The 20,293-nt window shown below is 43.3% G+C and overlaps 1 protein-coding gene across 1 annotated transcript; it reads left to right on the forward strand.

Annotated features, from left to right (window-relative positions):
- Positions 1 to 579: 579 nt before the first annotated feature.
- On the forward strand, positions 580 to 16,216 carry LOC137912852 (potassium voltage-gated channel subfamily H member 7-like; the record flags this gene model as incomplete). The annotated part of the gene is made up of 10 exons (XM_068756983.1): positions 580 to 1,068; positions 3,188 to 3,587; positions 3,752 to 3,951; positions 8,546 to 8,798; positions 11,000 to 11,205; positions 11,279 to 11,366; positions 11,509 to 11,682; positions 12,744 to 12,903; positions 15,287 to 15,467; positions 15,932 to 16,216. Coding segments are annotated over 10 exons (2,436 nt in total), but the record flags the coding sequence as incomplete, so codon positions are not given.
- Positions 16,217 to 20,293: the final 4,077 nt, after the last annotated feature.

Here is a 20,293-nt window from a genome sequence, read left to right on the forward strand (position 1 = left end):
GTCGATGCCTAATAACTGCAGTGCATTTTTATTTGTGTCATTGTTGCTGTCAGATCAGCCCTTGGTGTGGGCCTCAGCAATAATTATCAGAAGTATTAAGGATAAGTAGTTGTTGGCATTGCTTCCACACTGCAAGAGGTTTCTGGATTTGAAGCAGCTCACTGTGTAAACTTCTCATACTCACCTCATGCCTGTGTCGGTTTCCTCTGACTTCCTCCCACAACTCAAATACATGCGGTTTAATTGGCAGCTCTACACTGAATGCAGGTGTGGATGTGAACCATTGTCTCCATAGCAGCTTTTTCCACTACAGGAGGAAGGCAGTGTGTTCCTGCTTCAGAGAGCATGGATGGATGGATTGTAAATATAGATTATAATGAATAGCAATTTTCATTCATTTGTCATCTGAACCATTGTCCGAGTCGTGCTGGAGCCTATCCCAGCAGTCAACGGGCGAGAGGCGGGGTACACCCTGGACAAGCTGCCAGTTCATCGCAGTTTATGCCAGATAATATTATTACTGTTATATTTGTTTTCTTTTTTTCAGTGAGTCAATTCAGCTGAGACTCCCACGGAAAGGAAGGACCGGTGTATTCCAGTGATTTTATTTCCCTTCCTAACCATCTTTCTACACTCCTCCAGGTCCTGTCACTTGGAGCTGATGTGCTACCAGAGTACAAACTTCAGACACCTCGCATTGACAAGTTCACCATCCTCCACTACAGTCCTTTCAAAGCTGTGTGGGACTGGCTGATCCTGCTCCTGGTCATCTACACCGCTATCCTCACCCCCTACTCTGCTGCGTTTCTTCTCAATGACCAAGAGGAGCAGAAGAGGCGTGAATGCGGATACTCCTGCAGCCCTCTTAACGTAGTGGATTTAATTGTGGACATCATGTTTATCATTGACATCCTCATCAATTTCAGGACCACTTATGTTAACCAAAATGAGGAGGTTGTCAGCGATCCGGCTAAGATAGCAATCCATTACTTTAAAGGATGGTTCCTTATAGACATGGTGGCAGCAATCCCATTTGACCTTCTTATCTTTGGATCAGGATCAGATGAGGTACGTTATCTCTAATGCATATATTTTTTTACCTGGTTTTGGTTAAAGGGAGCTTTGCTGCACATCAGGCTGACCATGCTTCCACTGTGATCCATTTACTAAGTCCAGACGTGTGCCCCTGAGCCACTGCATAATTCCTGAATCTTTCTGTCTCGGCGCGGAAAGGATTACTTTAAATTGCATGTTTGTTTTTTGTTTTTGTTTTTTGCTTCTTTTTTTTGAATGGTCCTCATTCTAGAATCCATTTACACAGATTAATGGCTTACCAAATGGCAATCAATGATGCATTTATGTGAGTAGCAGGCCAACGGGGCTGTGTGCACAGCTTACATGCAGATGTGAGCCAGCCACTGGTAGACTGCCTGCCAGGCCTGCTATCTTGTTTGTTGGTAGGATATGCCCCCTCAGGCTCTGGATCCACTTCAGTGCTTTATCGTGCTTTGTAGGCAGTCCATTACACCAGAAAAGCTCCTGATTATAAACCATAATCATCTTTGCTGCTGAGTCAGTTCAGTGAATGACAGCAAACCACTAAGAAAAAGGACATATGCCTGTGCAATAAAAACATCATTATAAACATCATATTTCCATAATAGACATGAATTTTGCTTCTTAGAAATCAATGCAGCTCATGAAATAACACTTCATATACCATAATAGCATGTTAATGTATTGCTTGAATTTATAATCTCTCGCCTCTCCAAATCCCAGTTGGCTGCATTGTCATTCAGAAACTAAAAGCAGCTGAGTGAGTGGCAGATGGTTTTCATGAGGCTCATTTATTTCATTCAGCAGCTTAATAAGATAAGCGCTTAATATGTGATCTATTAGATTGGGACAGGGAATATATTTGAAATAAATTTCAATCAATGGCTTGTTGATTTTCAGACAACTAAATCTCACAAGGAGATTAAACATACTGTGAGAAGAATTATGCAAAACTGACACCATGCTGTGTTTTATTATTATTATTTATTTTGAAATAGAAACAATATTTCAAGATGTTTTACTGGGAATGCAGAAGAAAGAATGTAAAAACCTCAGACCAGAGACACGGTTGTAAATACTGTGCTGCTGCGTTTCGTAACTGTTTGTGCAGGTAGACTTAATTGAACTTTCGTTAGATTGCGGCGTGCATTTGGCTTGTTCGTTCAAGCGCCACAATATTTTAAAGGGCAGAATTAATATTTTGTTTTATAATATGTCATCATTAGATTGTTTTGCTCGTACTGCAGGTGCTCACACAAAGTACTAACTATCCATTAAACTCCACACATACTGTGTACTTTTTTTTATTGCCAGTGTTTCTTTTTCACAGATGTATTCACAGATGTATTCCCACGATGGTAATATGTAAAATCAACACAGAAATACTTCAAAGAGAGCACTCAAAACAAATATTATTTTGTAAAGTAACCATCACTGAAAATGAACAGTCTATGAATGAACTAGTATAAAATGTAATTATAAAGTTTAAATTAATTATATTGATATAAGATGCAATGCTTATCCTGGATATAACATTTGGCAACTAAATCAAACTTAGACTGAAAAACAAGGTGCATAAATATCTAGACACAGAATTAGTGAAAATATCATATACACAATAAAGCAGTAAACTTTGTATGAATCAAATGAAGATTAAATGTATTGCTGAGTGGTTGGAGGAGGAGGGGAGCTCTTATGTGGAACGTTAAATTCATAGTTAAAGGTCATTCAATAATAATTGTTGGACAGATAAATGACTGCTAATAGGTATTTTGGTTAGTGATGCTAAAACCATTCTTGCAGACAGAGAAGTGGTGACAAACTCCCAGAGACCCGCCGATGAAGCATTGTTCAGTGTTACATGAATGAGAGTCGCTGCTGCCTTCAGTTCTATGTTTGATTGTTCATTGCGACTCAGACATTACATCAGCTTGTGAAGTGACTCTCATTTGTCACAGATTAAGTTAAGAAAAAGATGAGAGCACACAGCTTTCCCTGGTAGATCTGCAACAAATAAGACTGTTTCATGTTTTGCAGGACAGAATTTTTGTTGTTCCATTGCAATACTGTCACAGTTTTGTTAGACTGACACATTATTCCTATTCAAACTGCTGCTGTATGTTTTGTTTAGACCACCACTCTGATTGGCCTATTGAAGACAGCTAGGCTCCTGCGATTGGTGCGTGTAGCCAGGAAGCTGGACCGCTACTCAGAGTATGGTGCTGCTGTCCTGATGCTACTTATGTGCATCTTTGCCCTCATCGCACACTGGCTGGCCTGTATATGGTACGCCATTGGCAATGTGGAGAAGCCCTACCTGGAGCACAAGATTGGCTGGTTGGACAATCTGGGCGTGTCCATAGGCAAGAGATACAACTACAGCGATCCTAACTCTGGTCCCTCTATCAAAGACAAGTATGTCACAGCACTGTACTTCACCTTCAGCAGTCTGACCAGCGTGGGCTTTGGGAATGTGTCGCCAAACACCAACTCAGAGAAGATCTTTTCTATCTGTGTTATGCTGATTGGCTGTGAGTATGTTATTGTCTTTTTTTGCATTCCTTCAGAATAACTTCACGCTGTTTCTCTCTGCCAGAACATTCAAATTCAATTTTAGAAAACAGATTCTCTGCAAACACTTAAATTGCCCTGCAGATACTTGTTTACCACATTTATCCATCATTGTCTATTACAGCCCTCATGTATGCCAGTATTTTCGGAAATGTTTCCGCCATCATCCAGCGGTTGTACTCAGGTACAGCCCGCTACCATGCTCAGATGTTACGGGTCAAGGAGTTCATACGCTTTCACCAGATTCCCAACCCACTGAGACAAAGGCTGGAGGAATACTTCCAACATTCTTGGGCCTACACAAATGGCATCGATATGAACACGGTAAATGAAAGTCTTAGTCACTACAATCATATGCCAGTATTAAGGCACTGTTAAGTGATGCCATACCATATCATAGAAATATTGTTTGTTCGAGATTCTAAAAAGAGCTTTCTCTTTCTTGTCTGCTTTACATCTGGATTAACATCACTACGTTGGTAAGAGCAGGAGGTACATGTTCTAATTTCCTTACTCTTCATGGCCTAATTTGGTCCTGGAAGTGTTTGTCAGTTCTGTGAGAGTTTCACAATGTGAAATCACTTCCAAGTGAAAGTGAATTTTGTATTTGAATTTAAATCGCTTCTTAATTTGAATTGCTCCAGCAAGGCACATTTCAGACATAAATATTACGCTCACTTGTGTGTTGTGCTTATTTTTACTTTTGTGTCTAGTTTGACACAGTGTTACTGCCGAATTTCATAGAATTGTCTTGACTCTGGATAAAGCTACTATTCCTTTTCACATCTTATAATTTCGAGAAATAAAGGTTTAGACATTTAAGACTTTAAACCAAAGTAAATCTGTAGTTTTTAGTTAAAGCACCCTGTAAACTAGTGGTGCCCCATCATTTTCAGTGATTCGTTGATCCACCAACTCATTTGAAAAAGCAGGAAAGGTACAATAAGTAATAATGGAATATATATGTATGTGTGTGGAATAAAGCGTGAGAGTCGTGATCATCATATAAAGTCACACAGTAGTCTGTGTTTGTACTTTAACAAGTGTAACTTAAAGTGGATGCAAACATTTTATTTTTGGCTCCTGTAAGCGGAGGGATTTACGGTATTAAAACGCTGTTGTCTTTGGTGTCTGCATTTCTCCCACAAAATACTTTCTCCTCACTTTGATATTATGCGCTGCCAGTTCAGGAAACGAGGAGGTATCATGCTGTTTGTAAAGCTGAGAGTGTTGCGTACATAAACCCAGGCTGCAGTTATTTTTACTTATTATATTTATCTTGATGTTGTTTATATATAAATCCATCCATCCATCGTCATCCGCTTATCCGGGGCCGGGTCGCGGGGGCAACAGGCTAAGCGGGGAAGCCCAGACTTCCCTCTCCCCGGCCACTTCCTCTAGCTCTTCCGGGGGGATCCCGAGGCGTTCCCAGGCCAGCCGAGAGACATAGTCTCTCCAGCGTGTCCTGGGTCTTCCCCGTGGTCTCCTCCCGGTGGGACGTGCCCTGAACACCTCACCAGGGAGGCGTTCAGGAGGCATCCTGAATAGATGCCCGAGCCACCTCATCTGGCTCCTCTCAACGCGGAGGAGCAGCGGCTCTACTCCAAGCTCCTCCCGGATGACTAAGCTTCTCACTAAGGGAGAGCCCAGCCACCCTACGGAGGAAGCTCATTTCAGCCGCTTGTACCCGGGGTCTCGTTCTTTCGGTCACTACCCAAAGCTCGTGACCATAGGTGAGGGTAGGAACGAAGATCGACCGGTAAATCGAGAGCGTCGCCTTTCGACTCAGCTCTCTCTTCACCATGACAGATCTGTGCAGAGTCCGCATCACTGCAGACGCTGCACCGATCCATCTGTCGATCTCCCGCTCCATCCTTCCCTCACTCGTCAACAAAACCCCGAGGTACTTGAACTCCTCCACTTGGGGCAGGATTTCCTCCCCAACCTGGAGGGTGCACTCCACCCTTTTCCAGCTGAGAACCATGGCCTCGGATTTAGAGGTGCTGATTTTCATGCTTCACATGCGGCTGCGAACCGATCCAGTGAGAGCTGGAGGGCACGGCCTGCTGAAGCCAACAGGATCACATCGTCTGCAAAAAGCAGCGATCCAATCCTGAGGTCACCAAACCAAACCCCCTCAATGCCCTGGCTGCACCTAGAAATTCTGTCCTTAAAGGTTAAGAACAGAATCGGTGCCCTGGCGGATTCCAACCCGCACTGGAAATAGGTCCGACTTACTGCCAGCAACGCGGACCAAGCTCTGACACGGGAGCGGACACCCCGTATCAGGGGGCTCGACACCCCGTACTCCCGGAGCACCCCCCACAGGACTCCCCGAGGGACACGGTCGAATGCCTTCTCCAAATCCACAAAACACATGTGGACTGGTTGGGCAAACTCCCATGCACCCTCCAGGACCCTGCCGAGGGTGTAGAGCTGGTCCACAGTTCCACGGCCAGGACGAAAACCACATTGCTCCTCCTGAATCCGAGGTTCGACTATCCGGCGGACCCTCCTCTCCAGTACCGCTGAATAGACCTTACCGGGGAGGCTGAGGAGTGTGATCCCTCTGTAGTTGGAACACACCCTCCGGTCCCCCTTCTTGTAAAGAGGGACCACCACCCCGGTCTGCCAATCCAAAGGCACTGCCCCCCGATATCCATGCGATGTTGCAGAGTCGTGTCAACCATGACAGCCCTACAACATCCAGAGCCTTAAGGAACTCTGGGCGAATCTCGTCCACCCCTGGGGCCTTGCCACCGAGGAGCTTTTTACTACCTCAGCAACCTCAGTCCCAGAGATGGAGGAGCCCACCCATGAGTCCCCAGGCCCTGCTTCCTCACTGGAAGGCATGTCGGTGGGATTGAGGAGGTCTTCGAAGTAGTCCCTTCACCGATCTACGACGTCTCGAGTCGAGGTCAGCAGCGCACTATCCCACCATACACAGTGTTGACCGTGCACTGCTTCCCCCTCCTGAGACGCCGGATGGTGGTCCAGAACCTCTTCGAAGCCGTCCGGAAGTCGTTTTCCATGGCCTCACCGAACTTCTCCCATGCCCGGGTTTTTGCCTCAGCAACCGCAGTAGCTGCACTCCGCTTGGACTGTCGGTATCTGTCAGCTGCCTCCGGAGTCCCACAGGCCAAAGAGGCCTGATAGGACGCCTTCTTCAGCTTGACGGCATCCCTCACCACCGGTGTCCAGCAAGAGGTTCGGGAAATGCCGCCACGACAGGCACCGACCACCTTACGGCCACAGCACCGATCGGCCGCTTCAACAATGGAGGCACGAAACATGGTCCACTCAGACTCTATGTCCCCTGCCTCCCCCCGGTACATGGTCGAAGCTCTCCCGGAGGTGGGAGTTAAAACTCCTCCTGACAGGAGATTCTGCCAGACGTTCCCAACAGACCCTCACAATACGTTTGGGCCTGCCAGGTCTGTCCGGCATCCTCCCCCACCATCGGAGTTGACTCACCACCAGGTGATGATCGGTCGACAGCTCTGCCCCTCTCTTCACCCGAGTGTCCAAGACATGCGACCGCAAGTCCGGTGAGACGACTACAAACTCGATCATCGAACTGCAGCCTAGGGTGTCCTGGTGCCAAGTGCACATATGGACACCCTTATGATTGAACATGGTGTTTGTTAAGGACAATCTGTGACGAGCACAGAAGTCCAATAACAAAACACCACTCGGGTTCCGATCAGGGGGGCCATTCCTCCCAATCACACCGCTCCAGGTCTCACTGTCATTGCCAACATGGGCGTTGAAGTCCCCCAACAAAACGAGGGAATCCCCAGAAGGAGCACTCTCCAGTACCACCTCTAAGGACTCCAAAAAGGGTGGATACTTTGAACTGCTGTTTGGACCATAGGCACAAACAACAGTCAGGATCCGTCCCCCCACCCGAAGGCGGAGGGAGGCTACCCTCTCATTTATTGGGGTAAACTCCAACATACAGGCACTGAGCCGGGGGGCAATGAGTATTGCCACCCCTGCCCGGCGCCTCTCACCAGTGGCAACTCCAGAGTGGAAGAGAGTCCAACCCCTCTCAAGAAGAGTGGTTCCGGAGTCCTTGCTGTGTGTCGAGGTGAGGCCAACTATGTCCAGTTGGAACTTCTCAACCTCTCACACCAGCTCAGGCTCCTTCCCCGCCAGAGAGGTGACGTTCCACGTCCCTAGAGCTAGTTTCTGGAGCCGAGGGTCAGACCGCCAAGGTCCCCGCCTTCGGCTGCCGCCCAGCTCACACTGCACCCGACCCCTCTGGTCCCTCCTATGGATGGTGAGTCCACGGGAAGAAGGTCCCACGTTGCTTCTTCGGGCTGTGCCCGACCGGGCCCCATGGTCGAAGGCCCAGCCACCAGGCACTCGCCATCGTGCCCCACCCCCAGGTCTGGCTCCAGGAGGGGGCCCCGGTGACCCGCGTCCGGGCGAGGGACGCCCAGGACCAATCATTTTACTAGTCATTGGGGTTCTTTGAGCCACCCTTTTTCTGGCCCCTCCCCTAGGACCTGTTTGTCATGGGTGACCCTACCAGGGGCATATAGCCCCCGACAACTGAGCTCCTAGGATCATTGGGACACACAAACCCCTCCACCACGATAAGGTGGCAGCCAAAAACGTTGCTGCCTTATTACACTTGAACCTTTCCTTAGGATGCATTAAAGATGCAATGCTTGTGCATCCAACTGTGTGTAATAGTCTGTGCATATGTAACCTGTTATCATCCCATGACCTTAATCCTTGCTACTGTCAAGCTTAATAGTAATGTCTCTTCGTAAAGGTGCATTTATTTTACCACCAAAGCGACCCACAGCCTCAACCAGGTCACAGAACAATTACCTAAATGCATCTGTTTGAGGCGATCAAACCTGCAACATTTTGGACACTTTACTCACACATTATTTCTGCATCACAGGTGTTGAAAGGTTTTCCTGAGTGCCTGCAGGCGGATATCTGCCTTCACCTCAACAGGAGCCTCCTACACAACTGTAAAGCATTTCAAGGAGCCACCAAAGGCTGCTTGAGGGCCCTGGCCATGCACTTCAAAACCACTCATGCCCCTCCTGGAGATACTCTGGTCCACAGCGGTGATGTTCTCACAGCTCTTTACTTCCTGTCACGCGGCTCCATCGAGATCCTGAAAGATGATGTTGTAGTTGCCATCCTCGGTAAATGCAGTGTCTTACTGAGCATATGAAGCATCATAATGTGCAGCTTTAGTAGTGGGTACTAAATTAGCAGGAGACCGTTATATATAGTCATCAAAGAAATGTCTTATAGCTGGAGGAAGATTTTGAGATTTGAATTGTCTCCTTGGCGATGTTCTGTTCTTATTCCACCCTATTTACTGTCCATCATCTCTGTCTGAGATGTAGCAGCAGTCTGTATTGTTCTCAGGACCCCCACCCGTCACAGTGAGGCGAACAACTGTAAAAGGCACCTCGATGTTGTACAAAAGATCACACAGCTGATTGAATCTTGAATGTCAGCATCAAACCTTTTGATACAAGGTTATAAAACCCCTGGAGATCAAAACGGACGTACTGGTTGAAAGTCTGGTTTATCTGACCCTGTTTGGTTTGGGAATTTCGCAAGAGTTAATTTATTGCTTGAACCACTATGGCGTATACTCACATATGAATTGAAGGCTTCTGGTTGATTTAAAATGTCCACGCTCACATTTAAGCATGTCGGGGAGAAGATGCAATTTAATATACACAGGAGTATCCACTGTTGACTTGCTGTGAAGGGTATTAATTATGTAGTTTGTTCTACTTGATTGAAATATTTGAATTATTGATTAAGCTAACCCATCTCTGCCCAGGATGCTTTATTTTTTTAATGTGCCATTAGTTCTGAAAACGATCAACAGTAACAGATTATTGTTGGACATACATGGTTTTAATACCCATCAAGTGACATCAGTGCCATCTGTGTGTATATCAAACAATTATAACGTGAATCCATATGTGAAGAATGATTAACTCCTGACTGCAGCTCATCCACATCATGTACACATGTTTTGACAAGGATGGCAAGGCGTGCCTGCATCCCACCCTTCCTGTCTTGGCAGCAGGGCTGTTCATGTGGCAGGTTGGAGAGACTATGACATTTATATTAAGTGGCTCCATTAAAGGTTGACAAATTCAAAGGACAGAGTGGAATAGCTGCCACTTTCTTTTGACAGCACAGGGAAAAGACCTGAAGCTACAAAATAGAGATTTTTTAAAAAAAGACTGCTGATAAAAGCAAGTGTCAGCTCTAAAACTAGTAATAATATTTCAGTTCATATATTTATACATATGCTTTTATGTAATACAGTATTTTGCCTTGACTTTCCATTATTCAGTGATAGTAGATCCACATTATTCTCATTAGAATAATGAGTATTTACCTTTTTTAGAAGTGTGAATCACAACCAGGTGCTTCAGGCCAAGCTTAGATTAAATTTACCATTACTCATGAGAGTAATGCGCTCCAAAGCGAGACCCGACAGAATGAGGTTTAAGGTTAGAAAAGCTGCTGCATCGCACAAAACCCAGGAAAGCCACAGATCTCATCGATCATCACAAAGCCACAAAAATAATGCTCCATCAGCATCAGTTGGCTCCAGTTTGTTTGGTAAAAATTGAAAGTAGCGGTGGCAGTAAGATGATGTGGATGGCGCTCGTCCAACACGGCTACCAGCATTGGAATTAGCCTCTTGCCCAGAGATAGAGGCTAACAACTAGAAGGATGCTAATGGAGTAGAGATACAGAGGGTCATGCTGGGCTGCTGTCACATCATGCATGGAGTATCTGTGTTCCCTGAAGCCCTGCTTATACTACTGGGTTCAATGGTTGGAAACCAGGGAATTCTCAATCCATCACTGTATCCCCTTTATTTTTATTGAGTTTTAAAGCGAAGTCTTTGGTATATTCCACCACTTCCTAGTATTAGTTTTTTGGCTTTGTTATGCAATAGCCAATATCAGCACAAATGTTTTCCTTTGAAGTGCACAACAGTCTGTCTGTCACAATCTAACCCTCCTTTCCCTCCACTTCAAAGTAGCTTTGAGTTAGCAGTTATTCCTCAGTGTAAATAGTGGATCAAAGCTGGAAAAACAAGTGATGCACAGGCCTTAAGAGAGCATCTAGCCAGGGAGGAAAGGCTGTTTGATTTATGTTTTATTATCCTCAAAAAATAAACGTCTGGTGCCCTTTAGTGAAAGCTAGAGGAACAGCGAGACTGGTCCCGATAGACATCATGACATAAATTCTTCCCCATAATGCACAGGATTATTTGTTAGTTGAGATGATGTTCACATTTATGCCCCATCTCAATCGACCTTAGAAGACAATTTATGGTCCGTTTGTGCATTGATGCCAGGAAAAAATGACATCTTTGGAGAAATGATCCATCTCTTTGCCAAGCCCGGAAAGTCCAATGCTGATGTGCGAGCTCTGAGTTACTGTGACCTGAGCACTATTCAGAGAGAGGACCTGCTGGAGGTGATTGACATGTACCCAGAGTTTGCTGACTCCTTCTTCAACAACCTCGAGCTAACGTTCAACCTCAGGGACGAGTCTGTAAAGGTAGGCATTGATACACTGGTGTCACTGAGCCAGGAGCGCTCACATAGCAATACTAATGCTCTCATTATGGCAGTCGTCCTGCAACGAAGAACTGGGCCAAGATGTTGAGGCCTCTAAGAGCTCTAAATCGAGGATCTCCCTCACTCCAGACGCATCTAAAAGTAAGCAGAGTCTGATCTACTTTGTTGATTCTGTTTTTCCCTTCATTATTGTTCCATAAGCAGCACTCCCAGAGAACATGTGGTCCATGTGGAGTACACTACAGTGTTATTCCACTCATTACTCTTGATTGCCGTTCTTCAGGGGAAACCAGAGAGGCAAATAGGGACATGAGAGTGAAGGAGTCCAGCTCGTGCCTTCAGAAGAAAAGATCTTCAGAAGTCCTGAGTCCATCATCACCTGCAGTCACATGTCCTGCAGTCCTGGATTCAAATGTGGTTGTCAGGGACAACATGGAGAGGAGGCCATCTTTTGAAAGTAATACATTGTGTTTTGCAGTGGAGTTTAAACTTCACATGGACAAAAGCTTTCCCTTTTTGTACTGCTGCCATTTCTGATGTGTCTTTTGCTGAAATAGCAACTTCTGTCAGCAAATGTGTGAATGGAGTTCAGAGCCAGTTTGATCAACTGTATATCCATGACCAGTCTCAGTCCAAAACATATACATTATAATTTGTATGGCACACTCAAACTGGTCTAGGTTAAGTTACCAACTCTACCAAAGCAGATTGGATAGTATTGGCTATTTCAATTCAAGCATCATATTGTACCATTGTTTATGTTTGTGAGTCCATATTTATGGATATCAGCCAATCGAACAACCTATTCTCTAGGACACAGGCATACGTCCAATAGAGATTCCATTTCTGGCCGATATGTGTGTCCGATACGCACACACTAAGCCAATAAGTTTCAAATACACATGTTCAAAATGATAAATAGTGTCTCTTACTGAACCGGTGTGCTTAATAGTGATTGCACGCTCAATTGCTCTAATGAGACAAAACAAAATGCAGAATCCAGTGAAAATAGTAAATGTATAGCCTCCTTTGTTTTCTTCAAGTAGCCTGACATGGGGATTTAAAATGTGCCACTTTAAATGACTGTAATAACATTATATATAAATCTCAGAATTGTGTATGAGCACATCATACTGACATTATAGGCAAGACAAGTCAAAGGCATATACTGTATACTGTTTGTAGTCGTCCTTCAAACTCACCTGGTCGGACTGCAACACGTAGCGTAATCAGAACCATCTCTGTGTTTAAAGCACAAAGAAGCTCAACCGCCATCACAGGACTGCATGCCGAATAGGAACATGTGCCCGCGAGAGATAACAGCGGCATTCGTTTGCTATTGGAAAACACAGCATTAACAGTCCTCCCGATAAAAGGGGATTGATAAATTACAACAAAGACCTTACACACAGCTCTCCTGTGGAGATTAATGACATTCTACTTTCTTTGTCCGGTTAATGACATTGTTCCGACCCACATGTGAGAATGTAAAGCATGCATTTTGGTTTGCCTCTCCAGATCTGTGCTGTGATAAATGGGTCTGCAAGAAGCCTAAGGACATCCATGAGGATGAGTCAGCACAGTTCCAGGAGATGAGAGCGGACGATAATTCTGCCAGCGAAACCACATATGGAGAAGTGGAACAACGCTTAAGTCAACTTCAAGAGCACCTGAACAGGTACGTATTTAGAGTCACCATATGGCTGATCCTCATTTGATAGTCATCATCCATTAAATATGAATAATTCTGATTCCAGCTTGCCACTGGGCCACAGAGCAATTATGATATTCATTTACATGTCCATGCTTGCTATTTAGAAATGATTGTCTTCCACATTTATTTAGGTAAATAACCCAGAAGAACAATCTCAATGCTTCCTGATCATCTGATGAGATAATCAAATTAAAGTGTTGAACATTTTCACAACATTTATGACAGTCGATTCTTCAAAATCCACTAGTTAACCACAAAATTGGCATTTTACCTTCACACTAATTCTTTAACTGCAGTGTGTGATGCATTTGTTCTCTGAACAGAATGGTCCTCAGGTACACAAATAGATTCACCTGATTTGGGTATTTCTGTTTAGAAATCTTGACAAGTTGCAATGCGAAGAGTCGGGAGCAGCTGTTGACTCCACGGGCAGAGCGTTAAGAGTTTTTTTTTTTTTTTACCTGCTGCATCCAACAGCTCAATATGCTGTCTGGCTGTAGCAGTGGTTTACCATTCAAACAGCTGTTAATTTCAAATCCATGTGGAGACTGCAGATTTGGGGGAATGGCTATCAAACGATGCACACGAGATAAAGAAAGACAATAAACATCCAGGTCCACAGAAGATTTGAAGCAAACAGAAACCGGAGTTATTACGTCAAAGCTGTCAGGCAAAATGTTATGAGAATAAATTCCTATTTATGACTTTTCAAAACATAAAACTACAGTACAAGTTACAAGGTCCAATAAAATCTAAATATAGCATTCCAAATTGCTCACTTGGCTTCTTAAAAATAGCTGTCTCATTATACAAACATGATGTGCAATCAGTGAGGCTGATCTCAAGCATCATGGCAGCTGGTGTGCAATAATACTGAGTGTAGTATATTTTGATTATGTTTTAAACCTCTTTTTAATATGAATTCAGTGAAACTTAAATCATATTCATGCTATTTAATGGTGTATTAGCCATTATTAGCTTTCAAAGCAGTGCAAGTTTTAGCTGAAGGATTAAATCCAACAGTAAAGAAAGCAAGCAGGTGCAGGACTAAAGAAAACGGCGTATGCAGATATTTTTATAAGCACCTTTTTTGGTGTGAAGACATTTTGTTGTCATATTCCAAGGAAGTAACACAATTAAAATTATAAATATTCCTGATTATTACTTTTTCAGTCTGAGAGTTAATGGTGTGTTTTACTTCTTAAATTTGTCACCTCCCACACCACTAAATGTAAGCTACATCTCTCAATGGATTCCTCACTGGCAACATATTGTTTAATTGCCAATGTGCATGGGTGGGTGGAGGAAGGCGACTGGCTGGCAGAGGCTCTCGTCGGATTCAATCTACTTGAAGTGCGACGTGCCACACTTGAACTGAAACATGTTCTATGGTACAATAGAAATAGCTTTGAAGCACCTTTGGAATAAAATATTTTTTTGATCTAAACTGACTGTGATTTAAAATATGAATATATATCTAAACTACATTTCCAGAATGACACCCTTGCATTTTGGGCTCATTATTTCCGCTAGCAGAGAACCACTTAGTTGTAAAAACAGACCTGCATTCGATAGACCGCCTGAAATAGACACACAAATGACTAGCAGGCAGTATTTTTAGCTGGAATTATGACAGAGAGTGAACGACAGCAGAAACAGCCTAGATATTTATTTTTATTTTTATCCATTGTACTCCAGCTGGCCTTGTTTTTTTCCCATTAAACTAACTGGTTGAGCAGCACTTCTCTGTCGCTCTGTATTTTTGTGGATTTGAGTCGTCTGAAAAGATATGACAGAGAAAATGTCGGTGCAGCAAGTTCATATAAATAGCCTTTTTTTAATCTATTTGCTGCACCTGCACCAAATGTCACCTGAGTGACTGCTTTGACTGTAGCCTCATTTCAGCTGAGACCAGGAAGATAGAAGACACAATGTCCGCATTTCACCAAAGAAAAAGTAATTAAAATGCTATTCAGCATTAGCCTATTTGGCCTTGTGTGTATATATAGATTTTGGCTCAAATCTACTCATAATTAGATTGACCAAATGAGTGTGATCCTGTCATTTCCACAGTAAACGCTGTGTTCACACCTCCCACACAAAGCTAATTATCACTCCTAGCACAAGCAGTGTCTTTTGTCTACTACATTGGCACAGTGTGTTTCCGTGCCTTTAGCATTTCTCCATTTGTCAGTTAAGAAGCACAAGCTCCCTCTAGTGCTCAGTGAAGCCCAGCTGAGGGCGTTTTCGTCCTTGACGTGATCAGACTAGCCAGACAGTCATCTCCTCTCTTCTCCTGTGATTAAGGGTCCACCTTCCTTATTGTGTTTGTTTTGTGCTTGTTGAGGCTGGAGTCTCAACTGGCGTCAGATATTCACGCCATCCTGCAGCTGCTGCAAAGACAGCCGACGCTGGGACCTCCGGCTTACAGCACTGTGACTGCCAGTCCGACCTATCGCAGTCCTGCTGTGAAGGTTCGGTCAGTTGCGCTGACTGCAAGTCATCTCGTCAGCCATGCAGGAGCTCAAGTAAGGAAGTTGAAGTCAATGGAAGTTCTCATTGTTTCATTGTTTTCTCCTATGCAAATGGGCCATTGTATTTTTTTATGGCAGCTTGCTGAAATCATGCATGAGGTGCTTCCTACAATTACTAGCTGCATTCTCATTGTCATCAGTGATTGTCGGGAGACAATGGGGTTGTCTGCAAAATTTGACAAGCTCCTTCTGTTTCATGATGAACTTGTTCTTGCTCCACTCTGACTGCTCAGCTTTTATGATTGGGCTGTCTTTGCCAGTTAGTTGGAAAATTACACAAGAAGAAATTGCTCATCCATTGTCACAATTTTATATGATGTTTCAACATCTGAGTTGTCTGATGACATCATCAATATGAACAATGAATGAGAAAATGAAATAATGAATCAATCCGTCTGTCTGTCTATCAACAGGACAATCATTTGTATATATTTTGTCTCCTTCCTCTTTCTTCTCAGGGTTCCAACCTTAAACTGGAGAATATCATTCAGGAATCCAAAGACTCTCTGGTGAACGTGAATGTCTCCGTCGAGGACAGCCGTACAGCATTGCCTGTACAGAGACATACAAATTCACAACAACAAACACAGGTCATTGGGCATCAAGACTCTGCACTGGTCCTTCATCCAACTGATACCTCGACCACCTCACCCTCAACTTCCTCTCAATCTCCTGCTGAGGTCAGCCTCAACACAGATGAACTCCATAGGCCAGTCTCAGACCCAGAGCTTCCAAGGCCATGAGTTAGCGGCAGCACAGCGTTCTAACATCTGAGTTGTAATGCTGTCATTACTACATAATTATCAGCATGCTGGCCCAGACATTGGTAGTGTTCTTTTGCAATAGCTTGAAAATAGAATGAAGATGTTTGATTATTTATTCATTATGCATGTGGATAAAATGCTGCTTGCTGGAGATAGCAGTGTATTAAACTGGTTTCTGCTGTTACCAGTGTAAGGACAGTGGTTACGTACGGTAACAATAGTCAGCACTCTGATGACTCTTAGGATAATTACCCACCTATTCACACACCTTCAAAACCAATCAACCAAACAGAGATTGGCCCGATAATGAATGACACAGCAGTTACTACAGCATTATTCTCCTTAATCAGCACAGTTGGTTTCTATTTCATGCAGGCTTTGACTCTAATGGGCTCTTTTTGTGACTCTATTGCAACATTTTATATCCCAATATAAAACTTGTCACGCTGATCTAGTATGGGGCCACAAGGCTAGAGACAGCCATTGCTATCACAGACTGATGCCGCCCCTCCATAGTAGCTCAATTAGCATTTATGAATAAACTATTACCTAAATCTAGGCAGGCGTCAACTGTTCAGCCATCATTGCATCATATCATATGCAATGAGAAAACCCAGGCAATAGCTACCACAGGTCACTAGTGCAGCAGATTGATGTTGGTGAAACAAACCAGGAATAGCATGCAATTTATAACTCCGACCAACTACTCTTCAGTGTTCCAAGGCGAGGTTGAGTGCCATGCATGTGCTGCCATGACCCAGAAAACCATCCAATCTGCCCTATAAAGGTGCAGCTAATAAATGGCCTCTGACCACTGAGCATGCATGTGAACAGAATTATACATTCTTTTCTGCAGTTAGTAGTAGGGGTGTGCGATACATATAATTACTTATGTTCTGTTATTGATTGTTTAAACAATGTTTAAGCTGATATTATTGATAATGGCATAAAAAAATCAACGAAAACTCATCATGAGTCCTTTTCAAGAGGGAATGCAGTGTGTGTTAAGTGTGTGCACATGATTACAGCACCTCATAGTCAGTGTTACTGAAAAATTAGAGAATGTACAGTACAAAATAAAGGACTGATACCATTTGACTTACCTGTCAATCACAGATCAATGCCAGTTGCATATATATGGGCATAGTTTGGGTTTGAAAAGGCTGGTGTTGCAATGCCTTTGAATAGGCATTACCTCCACAGGGAACTCTTTTCAGCATCTCCAAACAATGCTGAAAGAAAGGGAATGATTCAGGAGGCGGCTGACCTCAACAGGCCAAAGTCAGGACAGGTATCTGGAACCTGCCCCCGTATCAATACAAAAACACATTCAGTTCAATTTGGAACAATCACTTCAAGAAAGGCAACAAATGGGAACAGATAGCAATCTCAAAAAACATCTTATTATATATAATTAATGACAAAAATTCCTCTATATCATTAGTGGGCAACAATTAATGTGCTACTAAAAACAGCAAGTACTGCAACACAAGTATTTGATGAAATATTTTTGAAGGATGCAAATCATTGCCAAATTATACTATATTATTATAATTTTTAATTTATCATCCCTTTTGACAAAAATCCACAAAGATATTTATACAAATCTTTCGTATATATCGCACACCCCTTCTTTGTAGTGTGATACAGCGTTATCACAGTGTGTAAGAACAGTTTTCTTACCCTTAGTTGATGCCTGTCTTCTCTGAAATGTGACTCAGGGGTTATGGAATATTGCACTGGAATATACAGTATAGTATTGAGTATGCTGTAGTTTTCTTCTTTTAACAATGTAAATTATTACTGCAGTCACTGGCACTGGCGTGTACCGAGTGTGCACCATTAAGCCAACAGAATGCATCATGCATGTTTGTCCAGGCACAGCTTAACATTCAGTATTCTCCTGTTGTCCCAGAGTTCAGCCTGATTCACTGTATTCACTGTATTATTGTGGGTCGGATGTGATAATAAGCTTGGTTTTGAAAAACACAAAATATTACAAAACGACGGCACGATAATTAAAGATTCTTGTCTGCCTCTGACAGACAAGTATGATGTAGGCATTTCTACAAGGTGATGCATGTGTTTTATATTGATATGGTTAATGTTTTGCACTGCTTATCAGCCCAAAGTAGCAAATAACATAAAATGATGTCAGTAGACTTGTCTTTTTTTAGGCTGCACTTCAAGGAAAGGGAGAGGAGGAAAGGGAGTTTGGGGAACACATTGAAAGGTTGTACTTGCATATAAACAAACCCCAGAGAGGGTCTTGTGCCTATAGACCAATCCAAATGCTCATTCTCCATCCTCATGTACTCTTCATTTTGTTACCCTTTACTGGTTTTGTTTGCAATGTACTGTTACGTCCTGATTTGTACTAATCCTACAGTACATTAATGCTAAAATGTTATTAGATGATTGTTTAAAAAATAAATGCATCATCTTGCCAGATGTTTAAAAAAAATGAAGTTGGTAAATTATATGAGAAAGTTATGAGCAAAAGAGTAATGCATATGTTTGTTTTGAAGCTTTGAGATGAATAAAGAAAAACACACTTACTGTATGATGAAGTAACTACAGTTTATCAATTAAAGTACTCTTGTTACGTTTGCATTGAGCCTATGTGTGTATTGAGAGAGACAGCAGTTGAATAATCCAGCAGGAGCTGCCCTTATGGTGCCCGGAGCACAAACTGTGGATGCCCAAGGATCCGTCAGCACAGGGGCGTCACTAGGTTTTAAGGACAGGGGGGGCTTAGCCCCCAGGCGATGCACAAGATGTGAGCAAATGTAGCGTACGAGCACAAAACCTCACAAACGGCTAACAAGGACTGAGAAATTATACATTATTATTATTTCAATCTGTTTTTAATACAGTACAACAACAAACAGTTTTAGACAGTAACAGGATGTTTACAGCATTAACAAGAAACAAAATGGCTAAAATTACAAGCTACTTGGTGGAAGGAAGCATCAAAGAACGCCGTCTGTTTCTAAGAGTCGATCACTCTGTTGTGATTCTGAAGCTCGTCTTTTTCAATGACTGCAAGACTGTGAGGTATTTTCTGCCCCGTTGTTTGACACAGCCAGAAATGCAACCGACGCGGTGCAACCGACGCAGTGCTCTAAATGACCTTTCACACGAGCAGCTGCTTACGGGCACCGTTAGGGCAACTTGGGTAGAACCTTCAGAGAGGGAAACATGTCTGAATCAAGGAGGTTGTGAACAGACAATATCTCTTTGGGAGAAGATCCAGCCTCTGTTTTCAGGTCACCAGAACCTCCTCTGTTTTCAGGCTGGAGTGTTTTGAGAATTCATTTAATTGTGATACTCAAGAAGTTCTCACATTTAGGCCTGCATGCTGGATGCCTCTGCATCTACTGCAGAATCTGAACTCAAGCTCGCCAGCCATCCTACCCACACAAGGGAAAAGTAACTCTCTTGTCTGAGCTGTTCTCTACCTTACGTCATGAAGTGAGGGGAAACAGATCCATGATCAGATTTAAGTCAATAATGACAGGTTACATGTTTTTAAACATATATTCTGGCGGTTTTAATAGAATATGTCGGCATTTTTGGTCACTGAACAAAAAAAAAGAAAAAAGAAAATATTTTTATAAAACAACCCAAAACTATTTAGGGGGGCTTAAGAATATTTTAGGGGGGCTGAAGCCCCCCTAAAATAGGCCTAACGACGCCACTGCGGTCAGCATGTAGGCTGGGATGACTGGGACTCCAACCAGCAACCGTCTGATAAGTGGCGATGCTTTGATCAAAAGTTCCAAAGATGGAGGTCAGCTGTTAAATGTGCATCTCATTATGTGCTGACCTCACATCACCTCCACTAGAATGGAACGATACTGCACTATGGATTCAGAGAGTAATGTGGGATATCAACATGAAGAAAGAACTCTGTGAAGGGGCCATGGATGGATAGATAGATAGATAGATAGATAGATAGATAGATAGATAGATAGATAGATAGATAGATAGATAGATAGATAGATAGGCAGGCAGGCAGGCAGGCAGGCAGGCAGACAGACAGACAGACAGACA

This window comes from Brachionichthys hirsutus, unplaced genomic scaffold (assembly GCF_040956055.1).
Source record: "Brachionichthys hirsutus isolate HB-005 unplaced genomic scaffold, CSIRO-AGI_Bhir_v1 contig_916, whole genome shotgun sequence".
Classification (NCBI taxonomy): Eukaryota; Metazoa; Chordata; class Actinopteri; order Lophiiformes; family Brachionichthyidae; genus Brachionichthys; species Brachionichthys hirsutus.